Source organism: Saccopteryx leptura, chromosome 3, assembly GCF_036850995.1.
Source record: "Saccopteryx leptura isolate mSacLep1 chromosome 3, mSacLep1_pri_phased_curated, whole genome shotgun sequence".
Classification (NCBI taxonomy): Eukaryota; Metazoa; Chordata; class Mammalia; order Chiroptera; family Emballonuridae; genus Saccopteryx; species Saccopteryx leptura.
The window spans coordinates 372,438,183-372,452,948 of NC_089505.1; the positions used below are offsets into that span (position 1 = coordinate 372,438,183).

Sequence of the window (14,766 nt, forward strand, 5' to 3'; positions counted from 1 at the left end):
CTCAACCTTTGTTTATCTGAGAATGTCTTAATTTCTCCTCCAGTTTGAATAATACTTTGGAGTGATATAGAAGTCTTGGCTGACATGTTTTCTCTCTCAGCACTGTATTTTTTATTCATTTTAGGGTTGGGGGGAGGGAGGGGAGAGAGAGAGAGAAAGAAAAAGAGAGAAAGAGAGAAAGGGGGAGGAGCAGGAAGCATCAAATCGTATATGTGCCTTGACCTGGCCTGGGGTTTCAAACTGGCGGCCAGTGTTCCAGGTTGACGCTTGATCCACTGAGCCACCATAGGTCAAGCTATTTATTTTTTTAAATGCTTTACTTAATGGCTTATTAGAATTAAGTAGATGTTAACCCAGGATAATCCAAATGAAAGAAGTGCAAAAGGCAGGGTTTAGTGAATTTTTTGTAGGTTTTTTTTTTAAATTTTATTTGTTGATTTTAGTGAGAGAGGAAGGGAGAGAAAGAGACAGGAATATCAATCTGCTCCTGTGTGTGCCCTGACTGGGCATCAATACAGCAACCTCTTTGCTACAGGATGACACTAACCAAGGGTGGATCTCTTAGCACAACTGCTTTTTTTTTTTTTTTTTTTTTTTTTTAAAGATTTTACTTACATGGCCTAACCAGGCAGTGGAGCGGTGGATAGAGTGTCTGACTGAAATGCGGAGGACCCAAGTTTGAGGCCCCGAGGTCGCCAGCTTGAGCGCAGGCTCGTCTGGTTTTAGCAAAGCTCACCAGCTTGGACCCAAGGTCGCTGGCTCGAGTAAGGGGTTACTCGGTCTGCTGAAGGCCCACGGTCAAGGCACATGTGAGAAAGCAATCAATGAACTAAGGTGTCGCAACGAAAAACTGATGATTGATGCCTCTCATCTCTCTCCGTTCCTGTCTGTCTGTCCCTGTCTATCCCTCTCTCTGACTCTCTGTCTCTGTAAAAAAAAAAAAAAAAAGATTTTACTCACTTACTTTAGAGGAGAGAGAGAGAGGAGAGAGAAGGAGAAAGGGGGTTGGGGTGGAGGAAGCATCAACTTATAGTAGTTACTTCTCGTATGTGCCTTGACCAGGCAGGCCTAGGGTTTAAAAAAGGGACCTCAGTGTTCCAGGTCAACACTTTATGCACTGCGCCAACCCAGGTAAAACACCCACTGCTTTTTACCTCACTGTGTTCTGATGAGAAACTGGCTATTAAATTTTATAGAGGATCGCTTATAAGAGATTGCTCACTTCTCTTTTGTTGTTTTCAAGATTCTGTCTTCCCATTATATGATTATAGAGTTTTGGTGTGAATCTCTTTGAATTAATCCTTGCTGAAGCCTGTTGAGCATTTTGGATGTGCAGAGTCAAATCTTTCATCAGGTATGAGACATTTGGCCATTACTTCTTCAGATATTCTTTATTTATTTTATTTATTTTTTAAAAGATTTTATTTATTCATTATAGAGAGGGGGGAGAGAGAAAGAGAGAAGAGGGCAGGAGCAGGAAGCATCAACTCCCATATGTGCCTTGACCAGGCAAGCCCAGGGTTTTGAACCAGCAACCTCAGCGTTTCCTGGTTGATGCTTTATCCACTGCGCCACCACAGGTCAGGCCAGATATTCTTTCTGCCCCTTTCTCTCCCTCCTCCTTCTTAGACACCCACAGTGTTGGTTTGCTTGATGATATCCACAGGTCTCTTAGGCTCTGTTAACTATTCTTCAACCTTTTCTTTCTCTCCTCAGATTGAATAATTTCAATTGTTTTATCTTAAAGTTTGTTGATTCTTTCTACTGTGCACTTAAATTTGCTGTTGAAAACCTGTAGTGCAGCGGTTCTCAACCTGTGGGTCGCAACCCCGGCGGGTCGCCTAAAGCCATCGGAAAATACATAATGCATACCAGGTATTTACATTCCGAATCATAACTGTAGCAAAATTACAGTTATGAAGTAGCCACCAAAATTATTTTTTGGTTTGGGGTCACCGCAACATGAGGAACTGTATTGCGGGGTCACAGCATTAGAAAGGTTGAGAACCACTGCTGTAGTGAATGAACTTTTCAACTCTAAAATCTTTATTCTGTTATTTTTTGCTTTAATTACATAAAAATAAACTGTTTTCTTTTCTTTTTTTTTGTATTTTTCTGAAGTTGGAAACGGGGAGGCAGTCAGACAGACTACAGCATGCACCCGACCAGGATCCACCCCGCACGCCCGCTAGGGGGCGATGCTCTGCCCATCTGGGGTGCCACTCTGTTGCAACCAGAGCTACTCTAGTGCCTGGGGCAAAGGCCACAGAACCATCCCCAGTGCCCGGGCCAACCCTGCTCCAATGGAGCCTCGGCTGTGGGAGGGGAAGAGAGAGACAGAGAGGAAGGAGAGGGGGAGGGGTGGAGAAGGAGATGGGCGCTTCTCCTGTGTGCCCTGGCCGGGAATTGAACCAGGACTCCTGCACACCAGGCCGACGCTCTACCACTGAGCCAACCGGCCAGGGCCTTTTTCTCTTTTAACGAGAGAGAGACAGACAGACAAGAAGTGAGAGAGATGAGAAGCATTAACTCGTAGTAATGACACTTCAGTTATTTACTGATTGCTTCTCACATGTCCCTTGACAAGGTGGGTGCTCGAGTTGACCCAGTGACCTTGGGCTCAAGCCAGTGACCATGGGGTCATATCTATGATCCCACACTCAAGCCAGTGCTTCTGCACTCATGCTGGTGATCCCGTGCTCAAGACAGATGAGCCCATGCTCAAGCTGGTGACCTCAGGGTTTCAAACATGGGTCCTCAGCATCCCAGGCTAATGCTCTATCCACTGTGCTACCACCTGGTCAGGCTTATTTGTTTTCTGGAATAAACATTCTAGCTTCCTTCACCATTCTCTGCCCAGCATACCCTTGGCTATCTGGTAACATTTTGCCCCTGCCTGGGACAGTAAGCAGGCATATATTTTAGGGCCACCTCTTGGGACCTTGTCACGTCTCTCTTCTTGACCCACCTCCCCCCCTCAGACACAGACAAGACCACTCCTCAGCCCAACCTTCCCTGGCCACACAGGTTCTGACAGTGGTACTCTGCCCCCACGTCCTGAGTATAATAATAGGTCCCATGTAGTACACAAGAGGGTCGTCCTGTACAACAGCCCCGATCACACCCCAGTAAGGAAAGTTAATATTGAGAAACCATCCTGATCTCTACTGAGAGGTCTGCAGAAGAGGCAAGTGAGGGGTCAGGCAGTCCTCTGTGGTGGGTCCTGAGGGAGACAGGCAGCTGGGCAGTGTGAATAAAGGCACAGTAGCCGGGCAAGGCCTGGATCAGGGCAGAACCTTGAGGGAACGAGACTTCCACCACGTGGTGGTTGGGCTGGCAAGGCTCAGCTGGCAACCATCATACTGGCACGAGGGCAGCCAGGGGACAGCCCACATTCCTTTCTTGACCTCCAGACGTGGCCCCTCAAGTCCACGAGGCACCCCACCCCAATGGGGACACTGACAACTAATGGGAGTAATCATAGGGTGAGATGGACAAAGTCCTCCCAGAATGAGGAGGGACTTGGTCCCAGTACCTGGCAGCTGGTGGGGAAGGGTGGTGTCCAGCTCAGTGTAGCTGCAGCAGAGTGGACCAGCGAGTGCAGCTGCAGAGTGGGTCACGGTGGGAGCATCACTCACATAAGCCTGGGCTGCAGGGATCCAGGGGGGTGATCCCGGGACTGAAGACTCCATTTCTGCCTCTTCAGGGCTAGCTCTGAGGCTGGGCATGACTTGGGCCTGGAGACCAGAAAGGACACTGGTGAGTGTGCAGGAGGGCTAGCCACAGGGACCCTCCTCCTTTCAGGCAGGAGTCTCTTCATCCACCCTGCAGCTTGAGACCTGAGAACCATTTTGGACATTGCCTGCCAACCTATGGACTGGAATTTTCTTCGTGGACACATTTTCAGTGTCTCAAACACCCACCACATGCCCGAGTCCATTCTAGGGATGTTGTGAAGATACAGCATGACTGTCACACTCAACGTACTTCAGCGGGGAGACGGATCATTGCAAATGTACTGGTGAGATGGGCAAGTGTTCTGGGTAGAGAGAGCAAGAAAAGGGTGGAGCCCTGGGGCTGGGGGGCATTTAAACTAGGCCGAGAGAGGCAGGGTAGACCACACCTGGTTAGAAAGGGGGAGGAAGGCAGGGGTGAGATGGGGCAGAGGTGTGGACAGAGTTAAGAGGCAGGATTAGCAGGAAGCAGAATATAAGAAGCCTTGGCTGCCTAATGACCGTGAGGCACCGGGCACGTTTCCATGTTGGGAAAGAGAACAAGCCAACCATGTCAGGAAAATTAGGCTGGCACAGGTGGTAAGTGTGATGGCACAAAAGAAATTCAAAGCAGGGAGAACACTGACTTAAGGCACCATCCATGTGGCAGTGAAACAGAGCAAATGCTGCTTCCATGGAGGGTGAGGGGAGACCTTCACTCCTAAGGGGAGACTCAGTCATTTGAATTATTTAGTCAGTTCATTTAAAAATTCTTCAAATCATCACAACTGTTACCAAATGGGCAGTCACATGGCTCAAAATTCAAAGGGTAAAAAAAGGACTCATGATGAAGTATCTCTCAGCGAGCCCCAGTTCTCCTTCCCAGTTTCTAGTGCAGGGGTCGGGAACCTTTTTGGCTGAGAGAGCCATGAACGCCACATATTTTAAAATGTAATTCCGTGAGAGCCATACAACGACCCGTGTACGTTACGCATTATCCAATAAAAATTTGGTTCTGTGGTGGTGCAGTGGATAAAGCATCGACCTGGAAATGCTGAGGTCGCTGGTTTGAAACCCTGGGCTTGCCTGGTCAAGGCACATATGGGAGTTGATGCTTCCAGCTCCTCTCCCCCCCTTCTCTCTCTCTCTCTCTCTCTCTCTCTCTCTCTGTCTCTCCCTCTCCTCTCTAAAATGAATTTAAAAAAAAATTAAAAAAAAAAATTTGGTGTTGTCCCAGAGGACAGCTGTGATTGGCTCCAGCTACCCGCAACCATGAACATGAGCAGTAGGAAATGAATGGAATGTAATACATGAGAATGTTTTATATTTTTAACAATTTTTTTTACATTTTTTAAATTAAAGATTTGTCTGCGAGCCAGATGCAGCCATCAAAAGAGCCACATCTGGCTCGCGAGCCATAGGTTCCCGACCCCTGTAGTGTACCCCCTTCCAAATTATTCTAAGCTTACACAAGCAAGTATCTTTTTTACCTTTTCATCATAAAGTGTAACGAACTATGGTCGTTTTAAATCTTGTTTTCAGGCCCTGGCCGGTTGGCTCAGCGGTAGAGCGTCGGCCTGGCGTGCGGAGGACCCGGGTTTGATTCCCGGCCAGGGCACATAGGAGAAGCGCCCATTTGCTTCTCCACACCCCCCCCCCCTCCTTCCCTGTCTCTCTCTTCCCCTCCCGCAGCCAAGGCTCCATTGGACCAAAGATGGCCCGGGCGCTGGGGATGGCTCTGTGGCCTCTGCCCCAGGCGCTAGAGTGGCTCTGGTCGCCGCAGAGCGACCCCCCCCCCCCCAGGGGCAGAGCATCGCCCCCTGGTGGGCGTGCCCGGTCGGGCGCATGCGGGAGTCTGTCTGACTGTCCCCCCCCCCCCCGTCCCCCCCCCCCCCCGTTTCCAGCTTCAGAAAAATACAAAAAAATCTTGTTTTCATCATCCCAGAATGTGTAAATTCTTGCTCAGGAGGAAAGACCTAATCCGTGGTGGACAGAAGGCTCCTCCCCACCCCTCTCCACAGTACGTTACACAGTAACACAGACTTGGCAGAGGGAATTAAGGTTGTGGACTTGGGTTATCCTACTGGACTCAAAATAATTTACGTGTCCCTGCTGACTCGGAGACGCACGGGTCCTGTGCACGGACGGGGGCCTCCCGGCGACGCACGGGTCCTGTGCACGGACGGGGGCCTCCCGGAGGCAAGGACAGTCGGCAAGAAGAGAACCGTCGGCAACGACCTCGAGACACTGGACTTTGCCAGCGAGCTCGGGAGACAAGCGGGAGGGCCAGCAGTCCGCAGTCTAAAGCGGGCACCCCTCTCTCGGGGGCGCAGACCCCTCCCCCCAGAGCCTGGAAAGCGAGTCCGCCGCTGACGGGGCTTCCAGGCCGGACCCCGCGCGACAGCTCCCTTCTCACCGGCTCTGATGCACCCCGAACCCGGGCGCCCTTCCTCCACCCGAACCCACGAACCAGGACGCCACTCCCCGCGCACCTGCTCCGTCGCTCTGCGGCCCCGGCTCCGAGGCAGGGGCAGGTGGGTCGCCGCGACGCTTCCTCCGGAGGGCGCCCCTCAACCCCCCAGGTCGGATCCCGCCCAGGCCCGGCAGCCCCGGGCCCCTCCGCCGGCGGCTCCCGAGACCCCTCGCGCGTCTGCGCTAAGCCTCCCGGGGCGGCACCCACCGCGGGGCACGGACTGCGACCGGCCGGGAGGAGGGAGGCTTCACTCCCGCGAACTGCGTCCCCGGGGGCCGCCCCCGGAAAAGCGGGGCACCGCGGCTCCGGAGGGGCTCGGCTGGGAGGCGAAACCGGAAGTCCCGCCCCGACTTCCGCCGCCCTGCCCCCCGCCCGGGGCCATCCCCGTGCAGGCGGAGCGCCCGGCGGGGTAGCCGCTGCCAGTTCGGGCGTGCAGCTAATGGGGTAGCGCTGTGGGTAAGAGGACAGCCGACTGGAAATGCGGGACACCGCTGTGGGGGGACTGGACATCACAGGTTCTAGAATCGGAACCGAGTAGCTCCATAAAAACACGGCTGCACGTGGAAGACCTGAATCCCGCGGTCCAGGATAAGACCGATAGATGGACAAACTCAAATGCCTTAGGTAGGTATTATACATTTTTTTTTTTTTTGTATTTTTCTGAGGTTGGAAACGGGGAGACAGTCAGACAGACTCCCGCATGCGCCCCACCGGGATCCACCCAGCATGCCCACCAGGGGGCGATGCTCTGCCCATCTTGGGGCGTCGCTCTGTTGCAACCAGAGCCATTCTAGCGCCTGAGGCAGAGGCCACAGAGCCATCCTCAGCGCCCGGGCCATCTTTGCTCCAGTGGAGCCCTGGCTGCAGGAGGGGAAGAGAGAGACAGAGGAAGGAGAGGGGGAGGGGTGGAGAAGCAAATGGGCAAATGGGCGCTTCTCCTCTGTGCCCTGACCGGGAATCGAACCTGGGACTCCTGCATGCCAGGCTGACGCTCTACCACTGAGCCAACCAGCCAGGGCAGGTATTATACATTTTATGGGACTCTTCATGGCGCATTTACAGAAACTGATGATACACTTAGACATAAAGAATACAAATATTTTGTCCCTCGCCAGTTTCTCAGTGCAGAGTGTGTCTTCCCAGTACGTTAAGGTCGGGGGTTCAAACCCCAGTTAGGGCACATACGAGAGCGTGCACAACTAAATGAAACAGCGAAGTGGAACAACAGGTTGATGTTTCCCTTTCTCTCTTTCTTATCTCTCATCAACAGACATGCTGCTCCAGAGGACAGCAGTATAAATGATAGCAAACCACCTCCAAACAAGCATGTGAAACAGAGAACCCACCACACAGGGACCCTGTGACAGGAGAGAAACAGACTCATATCTGAAAAAGCCAGTGTATTTGTGGTCTGTCACATAAATGCCAAGAATGAATGTTTCAGTGAGGCAGGATTTGGGGTGATTCTCATAATAGAACCTCTCCACACAGCTCAGTTTTGGTTTTCTTTTATTAAAATGATGCATGTTCCTGATAAATGAATTCAGCAAGGTGGCAGGATATAAAGTTAATACTCAGAAATTAGAGGCATTTTTATGCACTAACAATGAATTGTCAGAAAGAGAAATTAAGGAAGCAATCCCTTTTATCATTGCAACCAAAAAAAATAAAGTACCTAGGAATAAATTTAACCAGGGAGATTAAAGACTGGTACTCGGAAAGTTATAAAACATTGATAAAAGAAATAAGAAAAGATACCAACAAGTGGAAGCATATACCGTGCTCATGGTTAGGAAGAATAAACATCATTAAAATGTCTATATTGGCCCTGGCTGGTGGCTCAGTGGTAGAGCATCGGCCTGGTGTGCAGGAGTCCCAGGTTTGATTCCCGGCCAGGGCACACAGGAGAAGCGCCCATCTGCTTCTCCACCCCTCCCCCTCTCCTTCCTCTCTGTCTCTCTCTTCCCCTCCCGCAGCCAAGGCTCCATTGGAGCAAAGTTGGCCCGGGTGCTGAGGATGGCTCTGTGGCCTTTGCCTCAGGCACTAGAATGGCTCTGGATGCAACAGAGCGACACCCCAGATGGGCAGAGCATCGCCCCCTGGTGGGCGTGCCGGGTGGGCCCCGGTCGGGCGCATGCTGGAGTCTGTCTGACTGCCTCCCCATTTCCAACTTCAGAAAAGCACACAAAAAAAATGTCTATATTACCCAAAGCAATTTATAAATTCAATGCAATACCGATATAAAATGCCAATGATTTACTTCAAAGATATAGAACACATATTCCAAAACTTATATGGAACCAAAAGAGAACACGTTTAGCCTCAGCAATCTTGAAAAGGAAGAATAAAGTGGGAGGTATCACACTTCCGGATATCAAGTTATACTACAAGGCCATTGTATTCAAAACAGCCTGGTACTGGCATAAGAACAGGCATATAGATCAATAGAACAGAACAGAGAACCCAGAAATAAACCCACAACTCTATGGACAACTGATATTTGACAAAGAAGGTAAGAGAATACAATGGAGTAAAGACAGCCTCTTTAACAAATGGTGTTGGGAAAATTGGACAGTTACCTGCAAAAAAATGAAACTAGACCACCAACTTACACCATTCACAAAAATAAACTCAAAATGGATAAAAGACTTAAATGTAAGCCGTGAAACCATAAGTATCTTAGAAGAAAACATAGGCAGTAAGCTCTCCGACATCTCTCGCAGCAAAATATTTGCCGATTTATCTCCACGGGCAAGTGAAATAAAAGACAGGATAAACAAATGGGACTATATCAAACTAAAAAGCTTCTGCACAGCTAAAGACAATAAGAACAAAATAAAAAGACAAACTACACAATGGGAGAATATATTTGACAATACGTCTGGTAAGGGGTTAATAACCAAAATTTATAAAGAACTTGTAAAACTCAATACCAGGAAGACAATCCAATCAAAAAATGGGTAAAATAAATGAATAGACACTTCTCCAAAGAGGACATACAGATGGCCAATAGGCATATGAAAAAATGCTCAACATCACTAATCATTAGAGAAATGCAAATGAAAACCACAATGAGATATCACCTCACACCAGTCAGAATGGCGCTCATCAACAAAACAACACAGAATAAGTGCTGGCGAGGATGTGGAGAAAAGGCAACCCTCTTGCACTGCTGGTGGGAATGCAGACTGGTGCAGCCACTGTGGAAAACAGTATGGAGATTCCTCAAGAAATTAAAAATCTAACTGCCTTTGACCCAGCTATACCACTGTTAGGAATATACCCCAAGAACACCATAGCACTGTTTGAAAAGAAGAAATGCACCCCCATGTTTATGGCAGCATTGTTCACAATGGCGAAGATCTGGAAACAGCCCAAGTGTCCGTCAGTGGACAAGTGGATTAAAAAGCTTTGGTACATATATACTATGGAATACTACTCAGCCATAAGAAATGATGACATCAGATCATTTACAACAACATGGATGGACCTTGATAACATTATACTAGCCAAATAAGGAAATCAGAAAAAACTAAGAACTGTATGATTCCATACAGAGGTGGGACATAAAAGTGAGACTCAGAGCCCTGGCCAGTTGGCTCAGTGGTAGAGTGTCGGCCTGGCATGCAGGAGTCCCGGGTTCGATTCCTGGCCAGGGCGCACAGGAGAAGCGCCCATCTGCTTCTCCACCCCTCCCCCTCTCCTTCCTCTCTGTCTCTCTCTTCCCCTCCCGCAGCCGAGGCTCCATTGGAGCAAAGTTTGCCCGGGCGCTGAGGATGGCTCTGTGGCCTCTGCCTCAGGTGCTAGAATGGCTCTGATTGCGGCAGAGCGTGCCGGGTGGATCCCGGTAGAGCGATGCGGGAGTCTGTCTGACTGCCTCCCGGTTTCCAGCTTCGGGGGAAAAAAAAAAGAGACATGGACAAGAGTGTGGGGGTTTTGGGTTGGGGGGAGGAGAGGGAGAGGGTTGGGGGAGGGGAGTGGCACAAAGAAAACCAGTTAGAAGGTGACAGAAAACAGTTGGACTTTGGGTGATGGGAATGCAGCATAATCAAATGTCAAAATAATGTAGATATGTTTTCTCTGAACATATGTACCCTGACTTATCAATGTCATGCCATTAAAATTAATTTTAAGCCTGACCAGGCGGTGGCGCAGTGGATAGAGTGTCGGACTGGGATGCAGAAGACCCAGGTTTGAGACCCCGAGGTCACCAGCTTGAGCAAGGGCTCGTCTGGTTTGAGCAAAAGCTCACCGGCTTGAGTCCAAGGTCGCTGGGTCGAGCAAGGGGTTACTTGGTCTGCTGAAGGCCCGTGGTCAAGGCACATATGAGAAAGCAATCAATGAACAATTAAGGTGTTGCAGTGCGCAACGAAAAACTAATGATTGATGCTTCTCATCTCTCCGTTCCTGTTTGTCTGTCCCTGTCTATCCCTCTCTCTGACTCTCTCTCTGTCTCTGTAAGAAAAAAAAATTAATTTTAAAAATGATGCATGTTCATAGTAAAAAAAGAATTTTATTTTATTTTATTTTATTTTTCTGTATTTTTCTGAAGTTGGAAAGAGGGAGGCAGTCACACAGACTCTTGCATGCACCGACCGGGATCCACCTGGCATGCCCTCCAGGGGGCGATGCTCTGCCCATCTGGGCCGTTGCTCTGTTGCAACCAGAGCCATTCCAGTGCCTGAGGCAGAGGCCACAGAGCCATCCTCAGTGCCCAGGCCAACTTTGCTTCAATGGAGCCCTGGCTGTGGGAGGGGAAGAGAGAGACAGAGAGGAAGGAGAGGGGGAGGGGTGGAGAAGCAGATGGGCGCCTCTCCTGTGTGCCCTGGCCGGGAATCGAACCCGGGACTCCTGCACACCAGGCCGATGCTCTACCAAAAAAAGAATTTTAAAACATACATTCCATAGCTTCCTACTCCCTAGATTAAAAATCAAATCTAACTAAGCTCAGGAGGCCCTTCTTTTTTGTGTGTGTGTGTGTGTGGCAGAGACAGAGGGGGGGGGGGGACAGATAGGGACAGGATGGGAGGAAGATGAGAAATATCAATTCTTTGTGGCAGCACCTTAGTTGTTCATTGATTGATTTCTCATATGTGCCTTGACCACGGGCCTTCAGCAGACCGAGTAACCCCTTGCTCATGCCAGTGACCTTGGGTCCAAGCTGGTGAGCTTTGCTCAAACCAGATGAGCCCACGCTCAAGCTGGCAACCTCGGAGTCTCGAACCTGGGTCCTCTGCATCCCAGTCCTACACTCTATCCACTGCGCCACCTCCTGGTCAGGCTCAGGAGGTCCTTCTTGATGTGGCCTTGTCTGCTTCTCCTTGAACACGTGTCTCCGTTCAGACCTCTAACTTCACACTATGGACCCCTAGAGATACCAGCTTGTTCAGCCTCACAGGCCAGAGCCTAGCCAGGTGTATGGCATATCGAAACATTTGAATTCAGACACATTCAGTGTCCTTGACAAACTCTTCTGCCAGGATTCCTTGTCCTTACAACGCCCACTATCCTCTTGCTCTTCATTTCTTCTCAGGCTCCTCCTCCTGCCTAGGAGATAAAACTGCAGGACACCAATGCCCCACTCATATTTCAGGCTGGGACCTACTCCTAATTTAGAGCTCTCTTTCCCTCTTTTGCCAACTTCTATTATGAATTTACCTTTGCCACCCAGCTTAGTGTATCCCAAGGTTCTCTTTACCATGCCACAGTCGCAGAGCTCCAGGGAAAAGCAACCTGGTCTCATCTCTCCAGGCAGAGGAGAACAGAAGCTCCATCTCCACACATGCTGCAGATGGCTTTTCCAGTCTACCTGAATCATTACCAGCTAGAAGCAGCGGTCATTGGGACTTGGACATGAGCTGAAAAAGTATAGAATTGTGACAACAATTCCAGTGCCATGCGGACTTTTCCTGGATGTGGACTTTTCCTGGACTCCTGCTCCTTGTGACAGCTCCTAACGGACTGAACTCAGGCTGCGTTGCATTTGCAGGGATTTGGAAGGGTGTTGGTGCCAACTTGGACTTGGTGAACATGTTAATGACACTACTTTTTTATGGATTCTTGCTGTATTGGCCAAGAGTTTGCTTAAAAGCTTTAATCACTGTAAAAAAAAAATAGAAGACTGCCTGACCAGGTGGTGGCGCAGTGGATAGAGCATCGGAATGGGATGTGGATGACTCAGGTTCGAGACCCTGAGGTCCGCAGCTTGAGTGCAGCTTGAGCTTTGCTCAAATCATCTGGTTTGAGCAAAGCTCACCAGCTTGGACCCAAGGTCGCTGGCTCGAGCAAGGGGTTACTTGGTCTGCTGAAGGCTCATGGTCAAGGCACATATGAGAAAGCAATCAATGAACAACTAAGGTGTCGCAATGAAAAACTAATGATTGATGCTTCTCTCCGTTCCTCTCTGTCTGTTCCTATCTATCCTTCTCTCTGACTCTCTCTGTCTCTGTAAAAAAAATAAAAATAAAAATAGAAGACTGGATAAAGAAGATGTGGCACATATACACCATGGTATACTACTCAGCCATAAGAAATGATGACATCGGATCATTTACAATAAAATGGTGGGATCTTGATAGTATTATTCGGAGTGAAATAAGTAAATCAGAAAAAAACCAAGAACTGCATGATTCCATATATTGGTGGAACATAAAAACAAGACTAAGAGACATGGACAAGAGTGTGGTGGTTATGGGGGGGGGGGGGGAGGAGGGAAGGAGGGAGAGGGGGCGGGGGGAGGGGCACAAAGAAAACTAGATAGAAGGTGACAGAGGACAATTTGACTTTGGGTGATGGGTGTGCAACAGAATTGAATGACAAGATAACCTGGACATGTTTTCTTTGAATATATGTACCCTGATTTATTGATTTCACCCCATTGAAATTAATAAAAATTTATTTATTAAAAAAAAAACAACAAAAAACAAAACCACAGGACACCAAGAAGTCACCAGGAGGAGAGACATGTGAAAAGCTCAGCTGGAGAGCTGCTGGGAGGCAGCCAGAACACAGAGCCTACTGCCAGGGACTCACCCCCGATCTCTGGGATTGAGAGCATTTTCTAGAGTCGGGAAATAGGAAACCATTTATGGGCACAGAGTAAGGGCCATTGACAGCAAGAAAAGTGAAGGAAAGAACAGCCTTGGCAGTGCCTGGAGCTTACCAAGAGGGCCTGGTTTCACAGTGGTGCTGCCAGCAGGGGCAGGAGAGTAGTGGGGAGGGGTGATTCCCACACACTTACCTTCATTCCTGTGCTTCCAGACCCAGCTCCTCTCAATTTTGAGTGATTGTGAGGCCCATGACTCTTCCCCTTGTTCCAGCCTGGACATGACATCAGTTTTGGAACCATTAAGTCCTGCTTCAGAGAAGGGAAGCTAGACTGAGGATTTATCCTGGTCCAGGACAGGATGGCCTTGCGGGCAGCTCTTGTGTGCCAGTCTTGACCTCCCCCGTCACCTGGTTTCCAAATCATTAACATAGACTCAGGTCTCTGCTCCAGCTGATGAAAAGTCAAACCCGGGTCCTCTGGGGGCCATGGATAAAGGACATCTCATGAGAAGACTGAGGGCAGAGGAGGTGCCAGTGCCCAGCAGGAGTAAAGGGAAGCATGTTCCTGTATAAGGCATGGCTCGGAAACCAAATGGACTCAGATCACAGATCTGCCTGTGTGTATAAACTGATGATATTTGTCAACCTCAGGCTAATCTATAAATTGTGTATCCTGCCACTGACCTTGAAGATGCATGAAAATTCCAGGAATATGACTATACTCAGCATTCAATGAATGATATTCTCCCATATTTTCTTTTTTTAGAGAGTGACAGAAACAGGCAGACAGAGAGACAGGAAGGGGGATAAGAGGCATCAACTCATAGTTGTGGCACTTTCGTTGTTCACTGATTGCTTCTCATATGTGCCCTGACCGGGAGGCTCCAGCTGATCCAGTGACCCCTTGCTCAAGCCAGCAACCTTGGTCTTCAAGCCAGTGAACGTGGGAGCCACACTCAAGCCAGTGACCCCAAGCTCAAGCTGGCAACCTCGGGGTTTTGAACATTGGACCTCAGCCTCCCAGTTTAACAATCTACCCACTGTGCCAACACTCATCAGGCCTTCTCCCATATTTTCTACAGAGATGTTAGGGGGGTCCCTGGCACTTATCCCTCTGTGCAGCCCAGGCTTGCCTGGGACCAGGGTCAGAATTACCCTATGTCTCAGCCTCTAAGCCTCAAACCCAGCCCTAATCCCACGGCCATTCACAGAACAGGAAGCTGAGTTGAGCTCCAGGTAGGCTTTCCCAGGGAGACCAGATTCCTGTAGGTCTCCAGCATCATGTCCCTGCAGAGGCTGTTTTTTAAAAAAAATTATTTTAGAAACGTCAGGGAGGAGGGGAAGGAGCAGGAAGCATCAATTCCCATATGTGCCTTGACCAGGCAAGCCCAGGGTTTCAAACCAACGACCTCAGCGTTCCAGGTCAATGCTTTGTCCACTGTGCCACCACAGGTCAGTGCAGAGGTTCTTTTAAGCAGGGGTCAGACGGTCCCAATATTCTTGGGAGAAGAGCACAGCCATCCTTGAAGGAAA

General features: G+C 49.3%; 1 protein-coding gene across 1 annotated transcript in view; it reads right to left on the minus strand.

The window, feature by feature from the left end:
• Positions 1-6,504, minus strand: part of LOC136401474 (zinc finger protein 250-like) — a 34,648-nt gene extending 28,144 nt beyond the window's left edge. Inside the window, exons 1-2 of the mRNA XM_066379790.1 lie at positions 6,206-6,504; positions 3,536-3,737 (exon numbers count right to left, since the gene is read on the minus strand). Coding sequence (XP_066235887.1) covers positions 3,536-3,728 — 193 coding nt within the window. The 5' untranslated portion in view covers positions 3,729-3,737; positions 6,206-6,504. The remainder of the gene's footprint in view (positions 1-3,535; positions 3,738-6,205) is intronic.
• Between the last annotated feature and the right edge of the window lie 8,262 nt (positions 6,505-14,766).